This window comes from Capra hircus, chromosome 2, assembly GCF_001704415.2.
Source record: "Capra hircus breed San Clemente chromosome 2, ASM170441v1, whole genome shotgun sequence".
Taxonomy (NCBI): Eukaryota; Metazoa; Chordata; class Mammalia; order Artiodactyla; family Bovidae; genus Capra; species Capra hircus.
In genome coordinates, this window is record NC_030809.1 from 128,611,395 (window position 1) to 128,629,598 (window position 18,204).

Sequence of the window (18,204 nt, forward strand, 5' to 3'; positions counted from 1 at the left end):
AATGAGAGGAAACAGCATATGTCCTCAGAGCAGCATCTGATCGCAAGGTAGACTCCTTACATAAACAGACGCACTGATAATGCCGATTCAGGGTGGCCCTCTCATCCTCCTGGTTCCCAGTAGGAATTGCCGGGACCCTGCCATTGCTGGATGCTTGATGCATCTGTATTTCCCCATCTGCCACTTAATTATCCAGAGTCATCAGCTTCCCAGCAGATTTATTTAAAGTCTATTAATAGAATTATGTTGAATCTGTAAAATCAGAAGAAAAAAAAAAAAAAAAACCACCCTGACTGTTGTTGAAAATTATCACAAACCCTGTTGTTCAGCATTACTTTAGGATAATCAGTACTTATGTATTATTTAGGAGCATTTCTATTTTCAAAAAATTTTTATTGAAAAAATTTATTTTTATACGATTTTTAAAGCCTGCTTTCCATTTACAAAATATTGGCTACATTCCCCATGGTGTTCAGTATATCCTTGAGCCTGTCTCACACTCAATAGTTGGTCCTTTTCACTCTCTCTTTTCCTATTGGTAACTTATTCTCTATATCTGTGAGTCTGCTTATGTTACATTCACTAGTTAATTGTATTTTTAGTTCCCACCTATAAGTGACAACATACAGTATTTGTCTTTCCCTGTAGGAGCATTTGTTAAGTGGAACAAAAACTTTTTGAATGCCTACTATGTGTCAGGCCCTTTACCCATATAATTTTCGCTCATAACTCATTTATAACTAATCAGTGAACCATCAGCAAAATAAAATGGATGGGAATGGGAGAATTTAATTCAGATGACCACTATATCTACTACTGTGGGCAAGAATACCTTAGAAGAAATGGAGTAGCCTTCATAGTCAACAAAAGAGTCCAAAATGCAGTACTTGGGTGCAGTATCAAAAACAGCAGAATGATCTGTTTGTTTCCAAGGCAAACCATTCAATATCACAGTAGTCCAAGTCTATGCACCAACCACTAATTCTGAAGAAGCTGAAATTGAACGGTTCTATGAAGACCTACAAGACCTTCTAGAACACCAAAGAAAGGTGTCCTTTTTATCATTGGGGAATGGAATGCAAAAGTAGGAAGTCAAGAAATACTTGGAGTAACAGGCAAATTTGGCCTTGGAGTACAAAATGAAGCAGGGTGAAGGCTAACAGAGTTTTGCCAAGAGGATGTACTGGTCTTAGCAAATACCCTCTTCCAGCAACATAAGAGACAACTGTACACATGGTTATCACCAAATGGTCAATACCAAAATCAGACTGATTATATTCTTTGCAGCCAAAGATAGAGAAGCTCTATACAGTCAGCAAAAATGAAACCTGGAGCTGACTGTGGATCAGATCATGAAATACTTATTGCAAAATTCAGATTTAAATTGAAGAAAGTAGGGAAAACCACCAGGCCATTCAGGTATGACCTAAATAAAATAATTTAAGATTATAATAGAGGTGATAAATAGATTCAAGGGATTAGATCTGATAGACAGAGTACTTGAAGAACTATAGATGGATGTTTGCAAGATTGTACAGGAGGCAGAGATCAAAACCATCCTCAAGAAAAATAAATGCAAAAGACAAAATGGCTGCCTGAGGAGGCCAAACAAATAGCAGGGAAAAGAAGAAAAGTGAAAGGCAAAGGAGAAAAGGAAAGATATACCCATCTGAATGCAGAGTTCCAAAGAAGAGCAAGGAGAAATTAGAAAGTCTTCCTAAGCAAATGATGCAAAGAAATAAAGGAAAGCAATAGAATGGGAAAGACTAGAAATCTCTTCAAGAAAATTAGAGATGCCAAGGGAACATTTCATGCAATGAAAGACACCATAAAGGACAGAATCAGTATGGACCTAACAGAAGCAAAATATATTAAGAAAAGGTGGCAACAATACACGGAAGAACTATGCACACACTAAAAAGATCTTAATGACCTGGATAATCATGATGATGTGTTTGCTAACCTATAGCCAGACATCTTGGAGTGTGAAGTCAAGTGGGCCTTAGGAAGCATCACTATGAGCAAAGCTAGTGAAGGTGATTGGATTCCAGCTGTGCTATTTCAAATCTTAAAAGATTATGCTGCCAAAGTGCTGCATTCAGTATGCCCACAAATTTGGAAAACTCAACAGGACTGGAAAAGGTCAGTTTTCATTCCAATCCCAAAAAAGGGCAATGGCAAAGAATGTTCAAACTACCACACAACTGCACTCATTTCACATGCTAGCAAGGTAATGCTCAAAATTCTTCAAGCTAGGCTTCAACTGCATGTAAACCAAGAACTTCCAGATGCATAAGCTGGATTTAGAAAAGACAGAGGAACCAGAGATCAAATTGCCAACATCCGTTGGATCATAGAAAAAGCAAGAGAATTCCAGAAAATCATCTACTTCTGCTTTATTGACTATGCTAAATCCTTTCACTGTGTGGATCACAACAAACTATGAAAGATTCTTCAAAACATGGGAATATCATTCCACCTTACCTGTCTCCAGAGAAACCTATATGCAGGTCAAGAAGCAACAGTTAGAGCCGGACATGGAACAATGGACGGGTTACAAATTGGGAAAGGAGTATGTCAAAGCTGTATATTGTCACCCTGCTTATTTAACTTATATGCAGAGTACATAATGTGTAATGCAGGGCTGGATGAATCATAAGCTGGAATCAAGATTGCCAGGAGAAATTTCAACAACCTCAGATATGCAAATAACTCCACCCTTATGGCAGAAAGCAAAGAGGAACTAAAGAACCTCTGGATGAAAGTGAAATAGAAGAGTGAAAAAACTGGCTTAAAACTCAACATTAAAAAAAACTAAGATCATGACATCAGGTCTTATCACTTCATGGCAAATAAATGGGGAAACAATGGATCAAAAGTGTGGCAAACTTTATTTTTTTTGGCTCCAAAATCACTGCAGATGGTGACTGCAGCCATGAAATTAAAACAAAACAAAATAAACAAACAAACAACAACAAAAAAGCTTGCCCCTAGGAAGAAAAGCTATGATCAACCTAGACAGCATTAAAAAGCAGAGACATTACTTTTCTGACAAAGGTCCATCTAGTCAAGGCTATGGTTTTTCCAGTAGTCATGTACAGATGTGATAGTTGGACCATAAAAAAGGCTGAGCACTGAAGAATTGATATTTTCAAACTGTGATGGTGGAGAAGACTCTTGGCAGTCCCTTGGACTGCAAGGAGATCAAACCAATTCATCTTAAAGGAAATCAACCCCGAATATTCATTGGAAGGACTAATGCTGAAGCTGAAGCTACAATACTTTGGCCACCTGATGTGAAGATCCGACTCATTGGAAAAAACACTGATGCTGGGAAAGATGAAGGCAGAAGGAGAAGGGGATGACAGAGGATGAGATGGTTGGATGGCATCACTGACTCAATGGACATGATTTTGAGGCAACTCTAGGAGATGGTGAAGGACAAGGAAGCCTGGCGTGCTGTAGTCCGTGGGGTTGCAAAGAGTTGGACACAACTGAGAACCTGAACAACAACAACATTTATAAGTATAGGAATATTTATCTGCATTTTATGAAAGAAGATGCTGCTTGCTGCTCAGAGAGATGTTAAGACACATACCCCTATGAATGGCAAAGCCAGAATTCATAACTGGTGTCCATGGGGTTCTAAGACCCTTTTGCATGGCTCCACCAAGCCACTTCCATAATGATCTTTGACTTTCCTGTGCATCACTGTATCAAAGTATCTGGAACAGTGCCTGACACATAGTAGGTTCTCAGTAAAAATAGCTCTTGATTAAAAGAAGTCCTGCTGAGTGCAGAGCCTCCTTTTACTCTGGGCACCCCCCATAAAAGGTAATAGAATTTTGCACTCATAGTGACTGACATTAAGCTTGTTTCAGTCTGTTCCGGGTTACAGGTTGTTGTTTGTTTGTTTTGTTCTTTGTTGTCTCTGTCTTTCCTTGCATGTGTTTGAAATCTGTGAGGTAAAACCTCATGGGGCAGAATCCAGTCTTCCTTACTTGTACCATCGCAGTACATCTGCAGTCAACAGTGCTTCACAGACTGATCAGGCCATGTTAATCACTGACAGAAAGTCTGCTGAAAGAAACAAATAAATCTGCACTACAAGAGTATCATTAGCCAACACTCATTTTTCACTTGAAAGAGCTATGCACAGCCTATGAATATCTACAAAGTAGATTTTCCTTTGTTCCTAGAGAAAGGAGGATAGCAATTTGAGTAGTAAAGTCCTTTATTGTGGTCACTCATTTCTGTGATATTTATATGTGAAGAAGTTCTACTCATCTTGGGATGAAGTCTTCTTGGGAGAAGCCATGTGGGCATGGCTGAAGATTTAAACTGATCAAGTACAGCCAGAAAACTCCACTGAGGCAATTATTATTGATTTGGAAGCTCTCTAATTGCAGTCTATTTAGATTTTGGTTGAGTAAAGAGGCTGGAGATAGAGTGGAATCAAGGAAAACCTGTGGAAAATATAGGGACCCTCTCTGGGCTTTGAAGATAGTAGGTCAAGGATTTGGATCTGTTTTGTTTACTGCTGAATCCCTGGTGTCTTGAACAGAAACTGACATAGATGGTACACCATAAATATTCTTTAAGTGGAATAGAATATAGAAATAATGATGATTATGAGAAGGAAGTATTGGGAAGGTTATCCCTTTAATTGGAGGATATACTTTAAAAGCTCTTGAATTTAGACTTTTTAAGGAATGTTGTCTCCAAAAGGGATAAAAAGATAAATTTAGCTCAGGAGAGATGTGAGGGTTCTTTGAAATGTTAGGGCCTTCTCCAAATAAGTATATTCTGTTTTGGACAGAGTTCAGGAACACGAAAAATTTGGGGGCAATTGCGATATTGAAGTTTAAGAAGTAGAATAATAAGCAGGCTTTCCTGGTGGCTCAGATGGTAAAGAATCTGCCTGCAGAACAGGAGACCTGGGTTCGATCCCTGGGTTGGGAAGATCCCCTGGAGGAGGGTATGGCAACCCACTCCAGTATTCTTGCCTGGAGAATCCCTATGGACAGAAAACCTGGCAGGCTACTATCCATAGGCTTGCAAAGAGTTGAACACGACTGAGCGACTAAGCACAGCACACAGCACAGAATAATAAGCAGCATTACTTTTATATTATATTTGGCTTATGCAAGTATTGCCAAAAGCTTAATTAAATCCCATGAAAATTAAGAATAAGAAATGGGTCCTTGTTATCGCTGTTATCTAACATGGCTTTGTAGGCAAGGAAAATGAAAAATTGGTAACAATATCATGAAAGAAAATAAAGTGTATTCTTTCTTCATTGATAATTACATTCTAGTAGATTCAAATTTTTCAAAATAAAAAAAACTTAGTATGAAAATTTAGTAAATCACTTGTTTGACTTAGTACGAGTAGAATGCTAGAGTTCTATTTAAAAAAATAGATATCCAACAAGCAACAAAGGTTTACTGTATAACACAGGGAACTATAATCAATATCTTGTAATAACCTATAATGGAAAATAATTCTAAGAATAATGTGTATATGTATAACTGAAAAAAAACAAAGAAAATTTCATAAGTTAACAAAATGCAGGCTGTTTCCTATACTAGCAATAAGTCAAGAAAACTTATTTACACTAAACAATAAAGAAAATAGGAATATATTTAGCATAAAAGTACTTGGCATACCTGAAAAGCAATATAAACACTTACTGCAATGGTATCCACAAGTCGATATTTCATAAATATCCTAAAAATCTCACACTTCACCTTATGTAATTGATTGTGTTGCAATTAAACTGCAATAAGAATTCAGAAGAATAAATGTTTGAAAATAATAAAATTTTGAGGAAAAAATACACCTCTGTATGGGTTAGTGAGAATCCTAACAGCCCCGGTTGTTGTTGTTTGCTCCCCAGTTGCTAAGTCATGTCCGACTCTTTGCAACCCTGTGAAAGGCCTCTGTAGCCAAAATCTGATTACTAGTGGCTTAAAGTAGGTTTTCTGCTTCATAATCTGTTGTGGGCAGGTTTCACTTCCTTATTTTCTTGTTATGACTGTTATTTAATTTCTAAGCATAGATGCAGTGAATATTCACTCTGTTACAGTCACTAATTGCATTTTCTCATTTAATTCTCCCAGAAATACTGTGTGTTAGCCCCATTTTATGAATGAGAAATACAATAAATACTTGGTAGAGGAAATTCAGGTAACCTAACTATTAAGCCAACCAAGTATTTTTGACCTCCTCAGATTTTAAGCTTATCTCACAAAGATAGAAACTATAATATAAAACAATTAGCCAAATGGATATAGCATAAATGGGTAATATATATGCAACATACTATATTATCTTTCATTCTGTTTCTGTTTTATGTAAAAATAACAAAAATGAAGAGTATGTGTCTGAAAACTAAGAGAGCTAGAATCCTAACCTCAGCTGTGCTACTAAAGAGCTTTGTGACCTTCTTGGTCCTCAGTTCATATTATCTATAAAATAGTGGGAGCTGAATGATGATATCTCCACAGTCCACAATCAAGTGGTTCTCTAATGAGAAAAATGGATTATAAAGACTGTGTGGATCTGAAGCGCGTGCTTTTGGTTTTCTGTGTAAGTTGGTGTCTTTATATTAGTAATACTTCTATCTATAACAACACAGGTGAATGTTCTGCCCTTCACTCCACCTGTCTAAGTCTTCAGATGTGAAGGAAAATTTGACTGTCTAGGGGTTTCTGGGACAGGACAAAAACTCACCACTTCTTATTGTGACCATGTGATTCAAAACTCAATTTAAGAGACCCTTCCACAGTGCGCAATGAGCTGTTTCTTGTTTATAGCAAGTAGATTTGTTTCGGCATAAACTTGGAAATCTTGTTTTGAAAGCAAGAGCCTCTTAAAATAATACACTCTATATTCATGTAAAATAAGAAGACATTACAAGATACAATTTAATAGAATGTTCCTACAATAAAATGAGAATAAATATCAAATCAAATTTAAAATGTAGACTTTTAAATACTAACACCAATAGTTTTTTTTTTTTATTCTCCATTAAATCCTGCCCATCCTTTAAAGGATAACTTTTAGAGTATTTAGTTTAAAGTATATCCTTTCTTTTTTTGTGGATCTATTTTATTTTTTAGAATTGTGGTTTTGAAGATTAAATAATAGATTTAAATTCAATTGATTCTGACCTTTGTTTAGCAATTGACTTTTATAATGAGCTTTTTAAAAATGACGTTTCCTGTATTGCTTGGCACTGTGACATGGCAAGTCAGCCAAATAAAGACTATAAAATTAAATATGGCTTATCTACTGTGTACAGTTGAGTAGCTGGAAGGTTTAAGTACTATGGGTTTTTTTTGTTTTTTGTTTTACACATATGCAGTCAAGTTAATACCAAGAAAATTAGTCCCATCCTATTGGAGTCTCTGCAACCCTGGTTACAAAGATAGTGACATTCTCATTTATTTTTTTCTGTGCTAAGTCGCTTCAGTCGTGTCTGACTCTTTGCAACCCTATGGACTATAGCCCTCCAAGTTCTTCTGTCCGTGGGATTCTCCAAGCAAGAATACCAGAGTGGGTTGCAGTGGTCCCCCTCCAGGGGATCTTCCTGACCCAGGGATTGAACCCATATCTCGTATGTCTCCTGCATTGACAGGTGGGTTATTTACCACAAATACCACCTGGGAAGCCCATTTTTTTCCCTATATAGTTAGAATATCCATTGGTCGTTATGCTACCAATGGTTATTTATTAGCCTTGATGTTAGATTAAACTTCTATTATGTACAGATTGGAAATTATTTCTCTGTAATATTTTAAAATAATTATCTATAGAACATATTATCTTACATACAATGGGCAAGTTTTAATGTGATATAAACAAAGCATGTATTCCATGTATTTGTCATAAGTTAAGCTCTTTCATATGTTAAATATGTCAGATTTCACAACAGCTAGACTTAGTAACTCTTCAGTTAATTATTTTGTTTACCTGGCATTTTTTAAAAACCTACCGTATTCATGTTTATAGAATGACTAAAAACATTCAGGAAAGCAAAGCGGGTAGTATAGTTGGGTCCATATGATGTCCAACACTGCTCTCTACTGGCAGAAAAGCAAGTCATAAAATAAACAGCTGTTCAAGTGAAAAAAAGTCAATTTCAAGTAATATTTGAAAATGAAGGTGTAATCCTCAAACTTCCACATATGTTTCCAAAAAGTGCTTATTTTATGCATAATGGAATACAATGGAATAACTGGAAGAAATGACTACAGACATCTTCTGAGATTAGTTGGAAGAAAACCTGTCATTTTAATTACTTGAAAAATAGTTGCAGGAGTTTTGGAAAGTATCAGGCCAAACATGAAAGAAACAGCTTAATAGCATTCAAATTTTGAAAGTCTATAAAGTAAATATTTTTGTATATAATACTGAGTTTACTGATGCATTATGTTTTTAATTTCAGCAAACTGCTGCCATTAAAATATCTGCTATGAGTACATTTACAAAGTATCTAAATGCACTTGGCAAAGAGATGTATAGGTTGAAATATTTGCATGGAATATATTAATATAACTAGTTTTAAACTATAAAAATTTGCTCAGTATTTGTCAAAGTCTTTATTGATGATTTTCCAAAGACATTTTATAGTTTTGTAAAATCTGTGAAAAATATATGGTACATTGTTATACCTTCAAACATATAGACTAATGCACAAGACATTTTTAGAACACTATCATCTTACTTTTCATGGTCTAATATCTTCTAAATGTCCGTTTATGTTTTATATCATTTTTATCTGTGCATATTATTTCAGTTCAGTTCAGTCGCCCAGTCGTATCCGACTCTTTGCGACCCCACGAATTGCAGCACACCAGGCCTCCCTGTCCATCACCAACTCCCGGAGTTCACTCAGACTCACATCCATCGAGTCAGTGATGCCATCCAGCCATCTCATCCTCTGTCGTCCCCTTCTCCTCCTGCCCTCAATCCCTCCCAGCATCAGAGTCTTTTCCAATGAATCAACCCTTCGCATGGGGTGGCCAAAGTACTGGCGTTTCAGCTTTAGCATCATTCCTTCCAAAGAACACCCAGGGCTGATCTCCTTCAGAATGGACTGGTTGAATCTCCTTGCAGTCCAAGGGATTCCAGGAGTCTTCTCCAACACCACAGTTCAAAAGTATCAATTCTTCAGCATGTTATTTAGGATTAATTTAATAACTACTAGCCTTTAAATAACTAGCAGCCAAAATTTAAATGCAAACACACAAATGCACTTACACAATAATTCCCAAAAGGGAATCAGTGATATACAGTAATTTAAGAGAGTTTTTTCTGTTTTTTTTGTGTGTTAGTTTGCCTAATACTGTCACTGGATGATTGATTGGCAGACTAATTTTATTGTAATGAATTTAAAGCATATTACATTTTCAATGATAACTAACTCTTGATTATGAGAAAGAAGTTGATGCTTATTTTCATTGTTACATTTTTCTGTAGTTTCTAAATTTCCTATAGAGAACATACACTACTATTAAAATAAAATATTTATTCACAAGTAAAAATAAATTTTTTTTTTGCAGATTTTCAAAGCATAGGCACATACTTGTGTATGGGATTTATACTTGGATTTAGGTAAGGTCTAATGCCTGATCTTTCAAAAAAAAACAAAAAAAGTGTGCTGAAAAGAATGTTGTCTCTTTGAAATTATGAAGAAAAATAATTGATAAAATCTTGAGTACTTAAAATATTCCATTATCATGGCCATGGAACAAAAAACTGTTTCTTTTGCTCTTTTGCCACACTGAAAAATAGCACTCAGAATCTACATGTATAAAGCAAAACAGTCTGATATTATACTCTCTTCTCATTAGTGTTATTTTTTTGCTACCGCATGGAGGAGCTAAGACATAAAGCTGCTAAAATATAAAAGCAATGACTTTTACTGAGTTGAAAGTGTTCGCCATACCAATGTTCCATTTTCTGAAAGATTATTTTTAAAAATTTCTGTATTTTTTATTTGGGTATATTTCAAACAAAAAAGAGAATTTTTGAGATTGACTTCTTTTATTTGGCATAATTTCCTTAAGAGTCATTCAGGTTGTGTAACAATAGTCCATCTATTTTTATTGCTGAATAGTGTTCCATGGTATGGATGTACCATAGTTTGTTTAACCATTCACCCACTGAAGGATATTTGGGTTGTTTCTGACGTTTGACTTTTACAAATAAGTCTACTGTGAATATCATTTCAAAAATATTTACAAGAATATAAGTTGTCATCTCTTTGATATAAATATCAAAAAGTGCAGTTGCTGTGTCTTATGATAAGTTCATGTTAGTCCTCAGAGAAACTACCAAACTATATTTGAGTGGCTGTAACATTTTACATTCCCAGCAACAGCAGCATCCTATAATTTTATTTGCTGATATGACAACCTTAATTACAAATATTAAAGATCTAACTTTCTTGATCAGTAAAGAATCTGCCTGCAATGCAGGAGGCCTGGATTTGATACCTGGGTTGCGAAGATCCCCTAGAGGAGGGCATGGCAACCCGCTGCAGTATTCTTGCCTGGAGAACCCCATGGACAGAGGAGCCTGGCAGGCTACATACGGTCCATGGGGTCGCAAAGAGTCAGACACAACTGAGCGTCTAAGCATACACAACTTTCTTGATTCTCCTTGCTGTTTCCCTCAACGTTTATTTCTGTTGGCAACATTCTTCTCCCTCATCTCCCTCTGCAACACGGCGGCTACCTGGGGAAGCCATGGTTCTGACACTTCTCTGTCCTTCCATTGAAACCTCAGTTCCAGGGTCTCCTTAATCCATACCTTTTACCCAGAATACTCCTTCCCCAGGCTCCCCTGGTATACCCTGCTGTTGAGTCTGCTGCTTTAGCTGGCACCTCAGAGGAACCTGAACTCAATGTGTTTGAGTGTGCTCTTCATTTCTTCCTTTCATTTAGGTCTCTGTTAAATTGTCACCTTTTTTAGAGGGAACTTTCCTGATCACTCAGTCTTAAATATTATATTCTGCCCTATGTTATTATTTGTGTTATTTTTACTTAAACAATCTAAGATGTGTTAGAAATATGTTTGTGATCTAGATATAAATATAGAAATATATAGATATGTTCATATATACATACCTGGATACATACACACACAAGTACGCTCGCTGGGATGTAAGTTATACCAGCTAGCAAATGCTTGACTCGAAGTAAATACTTTTCATTAAGGAATAAATGAGTATGTGTAACATTGACTTGTTATCATTTGGGGGCTTAAGTCAATTTTTATTTTATCAAAGTTTGTTGTAGTTTAGTCATTAAGTCATGTCGTATCTGACTCTTTGCGACCCCACGAATCGCAGCACGCCAGGCCTCCCTGTCCATCACCAACTCCCAGAGTTCACTCAGACTCAGGTCCATCGAGTCCGTGATGCCATCCAGCCATCTCATCCTCTGTCGTCCCCTTCTCCTCCTGCCCCCAATCCCTCCCAGCATCAGAGTCTTTTCCAATGAGTCAACCCTTCGCATGGGGTGGCCAAAGTACTGGCGTTTCAGCCAGTCATGTCTGACTCTTTTGCAACCCCATGGACTGTAGCCCACTGTCCATGGGATTTCCCAGGCAAGAATACTGGAGTGGGTTGCCGTTTCCTTCTCCAGGGGGTCTTCCTGACCCGAGGATCGAACTTGTGTCTCCTGCACGGGCAGCCAGACTCTTTACCACTGAGCCACCAGGGAAGCATTTGTCAACGTTACCTATGTCCATTTTAAATATTTCTCCAAGAAATAATAATGAAGCAACAAATTGTTACCCAGCTCTTTCCCCAAGTGTCACTCACTGACACAGTTAATTTCAGCTCATTATTTTCTTGTTTCTGGATAACCAGCTTAACTATCGTGCCTCAATTTGTCATCTTTGTAGTGGCTGTCATCCTCCCTTGATTCCTGGGTTGTATTTCTTCCTTTGCTGTATTGTGCATACCTTCCTCTTCTCCTAAGGAGAACTGGGATACAGGAATTTAAAGTTTTAGTCCGTCTTAGTACATGTTTTTCCCTCTCTTGGAAATCTGTAATCTTGCCCTAAATCTGTTTGGTTTTTTTCCTTAGAATTTGAAGTTATTTTTCTTCCATTATCACTGGTGTGAAGTCTGATGTCGTATTTCCTGGCCTTTGTGGGATTTTTGCTTCTCTCTGGGGTCTTTTACGGTCTTTTCTCTGTCTCTAGTGTATTGGGGATGAGTCTGATGTGCTGGGTGTGTGTCTGTGATTTCACTCATTATGGTGGTGTAATCTTGCAACACACAACTCCCCTGGCCTTGTTTCTCCTGCTAGTTGACAGCTTGATTGAGATGGGATGAATTAACCCCTTGGCCATGGCTTGATTCCGTTCCTTCTTTTCCTTCCCCCTTCAGACACCAGGTAGAGTGGGAAAATACGGAAACTAAAGCCCTTCCTCTAACCTGTATTGTATGCAAGCCTTTGGAGAGCACTTAGGACCAGAGTATTTCAGCCGTTTGTGGGTTGGTGTGCCAGACTGTGTATTCCTGAATGTAAGCATTTAAGCCCTTAACAGCATGGTAAGGCAATTCCTCCCAGAATTAGCGCCTGAGGTTAAGATCTGGGAGGAAGTAGATTGTTAAGGAAGTGTTCCCAGGAACAACCAGTAAGGACATGGGAAGGCAGACAGATGAGGGGAGGAAATCAAGTGAATCCCCAGCTGCAGCCTGATTCTGAGGAAAGCTCCGCAACAGGATGTTACACCTTCGAGTTTGCCCCGCTTCCCAGCAAAGAGGCCAGCCCTCTGCACTTCTGCACCAGTCATTGGTTAAAGATTGTTGAGATAGCAGAAAGCTCCCGGAAGTTTACAGCTCTCAGTACTGGCAAAGTAACCTCAATGACCATAGGGAATCCTCTGAAAGTCTTGGTGTGAGCCCTTATCAGCAAAGCATTGGGAAGCTGGAGGATGGATCCCAGTGCTGATAAAGAGGATCCAAGGAAAGCTGAGGAGGCACTAATATCCACCAGATTCTAGTTTCATCTCCGAAGAATCAGTAAATTAAGAAGTGGCCATCCCTCATAATTATAACGGATTTTGCAGTTTGCAGGATTGTTTTGTTTTTTTTTCCCCCTCTCATCTCTTATTGCAACTGGTCTTCAGAGCAATTTTGTAAGGAAAAAAGAACAAATTATTCTTATTTTTCAAGAATCATGACTTTTCTAATATCTTCAAATTCTAAGCCTAGGGTTTATTTCAGCATGCTGAATCACATTCAAGAATCTTTTAAATATTTTACATAGACATGGAATGCATATAAATACAAACCTTAATCATAGGAAGCATTATGACTTTTTAAACTTAAACTATTATGAGGAATAATCTGCTTTTCAGTTTTAAAATGGTTCCCATTCAGTGCATCCAACATTACACAGAAAAAAAGGGTTAAGTGGCAAGCTCCATATCAGATGTCTTTTTAGTTCCCACAGTCTTTGAAGGCTTCTCCCTGTTTCATCCCTCAGATGACTTAATTAAAGCTAATGTGAAAGAAACATATTAAAAGGTTCCTGGAGCACCACAAGAGGTTGATTCATTTAGAATGTACTTGGAGTTCTTCCATCATTTTCCCATATGGACCTATTTACATATAACACTTATGACTCATGACATTGCTGCCAAAGTAAGGAATATTTTCCCATAAATATTTCCAGTAACTCTTATAGTCTGTTATCGACACATCAGACACTTCTTGTAGTTCAATAATCACTTATCTGTAAAGAGTTTGCTTTCACCTCCCATTTCTGCTAATGCTAGACCAACCACTAGTGGGGAATCTCTCAGTGATATGATAAATACAGAGATGTTGAGAACAGTTTACACCATAGATTTCTCAGAACTAAACAGCTTCTATTGTGTCAGCTCCCCTCCTGTCACTTAGACCCTTTATCCTTTCTGGATGATCTAAAACAGTGCTTTTCAAATCTGGTGGCACATTAAAATCACCTGGGGAGCTTTAACATACACAGATGCCCTAAACTCCACCCCCCAGCTAATTAAATCAGAGTCCCAGGCACTGGTCTGTTTAAACCTCCCATGTAATTATATCATACAGACAGACAAAGTTGAGTACACTGACCTGAAACAGAAGAAAATGTGATGGGTCCATTGGTGTCAGGAATCAGTTGGGTTGTCTTCCATATCTTCAGTTCAGTTCAGTTCAGTCACTCAGTCATGTCCAACTCTTTGCGACCCCATGAATCACAGCACACCAGGCCTCCCTGTCCATCACCAACTCCCGCAGTTCACTCAAACTCATGTCCATCAAGTGAGTGATGCCATCCAGCCATCTCATCCTCTGTCGTCCCCTTCTCCTCCTGCCCCCAATCCCTTCCAGCATCAGAGTCTTTTCTAATGAGTCAACTCTTCGCATGAGGTGGCCAAAGTATTGGAGCTTCAGCTCTAGCATCAGTCCTTCCAAAGAACACCCAGGACTGATCTCTTTTAGAATGGACTGGTTGGATCTCCTTGCAGTCCAAGGGACTCTCAAGAGTCTTCTCCAATACCACAGTTCAAAAGCATCAATCCATATCTTAGTGGACAACTTTTCAATTCCATTTTAGCTGATAATTTCTTCATTTATTTTGGTCTTTTTAGCAGGTCTGGTCAACCAACTTGAGATCACTTTGGGGCAAACATAGTGCCTAATGATATTACATCCAGACCTAGTAGCAGTTTTCCGACATAGTTTAAACATATTAGAAAGAGAAACTGTTGTATCTTATAGAATCTGAAAACTGAAGCCTTTTTGGCTTAATGCTTCTGAGCTTCACTTTCTTTCCATGAGCTCATCAGAAAGGGGTCAGCAGTTATCTCCTGTATTTTCATCTCAGCTTTTCTGTCAACCTTCCACTATTCTCCTGACCTGTTACTATTTTCTAAGTCTATTCCCTAGATTTTTATTAAAAGAAATCACCTGTGATGGTTTTAGAAATATAACTCCCTAAGCCTACCCTTATTAGACCAAAGAATCTGCATTGTTATATTTTAACCTGCTTCCTAGGTGATTTTCATGAAGGTAATACATAGAGCCCAGTTTAAAAAACAAAAGTCTAATTTCTTTAGTTATTGTTATTTTTTCAAGAATGAAAGAAGGAATCACATGTGATTTTTAAAAGACACTCTTATATTGCTGTTTTGTTCACTTCCATTCTGTGAGTTAACACATGAAAAAGATTCTGCTTAATTATTTGATGTGAAGTATATACACACGCTGGAGAAGGGCATGGCAACCCACTCCAGTCTTCTTGCCTGGAGAATCCCATGGACAGAGGAGCCTGGCGGGCTACAGTCCATGGGGTTGCAGAGAGTTGGACACGACTGGAGTGACTTAGCACCCACACATACACATATACGTATCCATGCATCTGTCTGTTTACTTAAGAACTGATGAATTCATATCTCACTTTGGTGTTATGATTGGTAGTATGTGATGAGAGATGTCTTTGGAAAACTATATATGTCTAATGAATGTATGATGCTAAAGCTGAAACTCCAGTATTTGGCCACCTCATGCGGAGAGTTGACTCATTGGAAAAGACTCTGATGCTGGGAGGGATTGGGGGCAGGAGGAGAAGGGGATGACCGAGGATGAGATGGCTGGATGGCATCACTGACTCGATGGACGTGAGTTTGAGTGAACTCCAGGAGTTGGTGATGGACAGGGAGGCCTGGCGTGCTGCGATTCATGGGGTCGCAAAGAGTCGAACGCGACTGAACGACTGAACTGAACTGAACTGAACTGAATGAATGTAACGATTATTTGCTATTTACTTAAAAGTATTCTGTAGGATAAAATATCCACATGTCAATTCTAATTTTTTCTTGAATATTTCACCATATTGGTCTTATGTTTAGGAGATATTATATTGCTCCAGGATAGATATTTTATTACAGTGTGGTAATTACTATCAAACTTTTTTCTTTTGGGGAGGATAGGTTAGGTTTTAACTAAAAACCTCTAGGGATCCTTTAAAATTCTAGAGCATGTATTTTTTTTATTTTATAATGTACTTTATGGTTTTGATGAGTATTGTATATTAGGTATTAAAATCTGTGTTTTTTAATTTTATATGCTAATTGGAAAACAAAGAAAAATGTTGATTTACATTATAAACTACATTAAAGCAAATTAAATTCTTTAAATATATTTTTGACAACATGAAAAAATGTATATACTTTAAATTTTCAGATAACAATTTTTTAATTGTTCACATGTTGTAAATTTTAAATTTGAGATCAACTTTATTCCTTTGGGCCCAACAAAATAACTTTATTTTTCTTTCCATTAAAAATCTGCTAGCAAATTATTTAGGAAAAGTGTAATTTTAAGAAATCTTAGAATAATGGAACTGTGTGTGTCTAATTAATGTGTTAATATTTTCCTATCATGTAAAATAATATAAATTAGTAACTCCTCTGCACTGGATTTGGATTTGAATTACTATCACGTCATTCTGTTACCCCCTGATATATCTGAAAACGATTTAATGACATATGATGTAGTAAAGCCTGTCTCACAGTGAACATTTTCAGTTTCTTGGCAGCACAGAAGTAGAGCAGCCCAAAGGAACAGAAGTTGTGAGAGACGCTGTAAGAAAACTAAAGGTAAGCAAGCCCTCGAAGTAAGTGTCTCATGTACTGCACTTACCTTCAGCCATCAGTAGACCTATGGAAATTCAAATCATGAATAGCTCTGTGGCAGATAAGTCTTAGTAAAAGTGTGCTATTTAATGAATACCACTAGATCAAGGAAACGTATTTAATGAAAACTATGTAGACACAATTATTTTTCTGGATGTGGCACAGTCTTCACAGTTTCTTAAGGTGTAGTTTTTTATAGTCAACAACAACAACCAAAAAAATGTAAGAGCAATGTCTCATAAGTGTTGGCATTCTGTAGCTAGCCTTTACTTTGCTTGGGCATTGTGGACTCATGCCCTAACTCAAAGACAAAACAATCTACTGTAGTTAGAAAATGGAACCCACCAGTCGAAAACGTAGAAGTAAAATTCATTCCAAAGCAGCCTTTTGCAGTGACACTGTACATTAAAGACATACTAATGGACAAACCCACAAGGGTCTGGCCGTATCCATGAGCAGACTCAGGGAACTGGTGAAAATAAAAGCAGAAAAAAACAGTAACAAGCTCCACATACTCATAATCTGCAAATTTCCTGAGAAAATCTTACATAATTGCTATGCATCCTTTGCATGTTTTTCTAATTGCATTCCGTCCCCAAAGACATTGTTTCCTCTGAGATATTAAGATTCAAAAACTCCTTCAGTAGAATTCTCATGTTTATCACATTAAGAAAATTTAACATAACACTATTAAAGTGTTATTAACATAACATAATAAAGTGTTATTCTCTCTGGTTTTTCTCAGAATTTTTTTGAGAAACAACACTCTTCTAACTTTATTTAGTTTTGAGATTATCCGATTATTCTATAGGATGGGTAGGCCTCTGCACCAGGCAAAGCCACAAACATTAAAATGTATTACTTTGCTTTGAGAATGTCATATCGGGTGGAATTTACTGTTTAAATTGAGAGAAAAAAATTGAAGTGAATTGGCTTGTTTTCTGGGTAAAGAAATAAAAGTAGATAATTTTTATCCATTTATTTTACATAATTTTTATATTTTTAAAATATTTTATGTTTTTCCTGTTTTTAAAGAAATATGCTAAAAGTTTCCAAGGTGATATCACTCCCATTTGGAGAAAAAAGGGGACAAGCCAATCATTACTTTTAACAGTTCATTAGACAAAAAAAAAAAAAATTTAAACTTCCCTTGTGGCTCAGCTGGTAAAGAATCTGCCTGCAATGTGGGAAACCTGGGTTTGATCTCTGGGTTAGGAAGATCACCTGGAGAAGGGAAAGGATACCCGCTCCAGTATTCTGACCTGGAGAATTCCGTGGACTGTATAGTCTATGGGGTCACAAAGAGTTGGACACAATTAAGTGACCCTCACTAGACAAAAGTGTACTTGTGCTTGTTTGGCAAATAATTTAAGCCCTAAAACAGGATTTTAAAGGTCTCACAATTTATGGACAACATTTAGAATAAGATTCCATCTAAATGTTCAAAATGTTGCACACTTTGGACATGAGTCCAACTTCACTATAATCAGAATGTTTATAAAAGAATGATAT

The 18,204-nt window shown here is 37.1% G+C and overlaps 1 protein-coding gene across 4 annotated transcripts in view; it reads left to right on the forward strand.

Annotated features, from left to right (window-relative positions):
* Positions 1-18,204, forward strand: part of GULP1 (GULP, engulfment adaptor PTB domain containing 1) — a 330,443-nt gene that overhangs the window by 247,529 nt on the left and 64,710 nt on the right. For all 4 annotated transcript variants that reach the window (XM_018065482.1, XM_018065486.1, XM_018065478.1 and 1 more), the window contains one exon: positions 16,585-16,656. In XM_018065482.1, the coding sequence (XP_017920971.1) occupies positions 16,585-16,656 (72 nt within the window). The remainder of the gene's footprint in view (positions 1-16,584; positions 16,657-18,204) is intronic.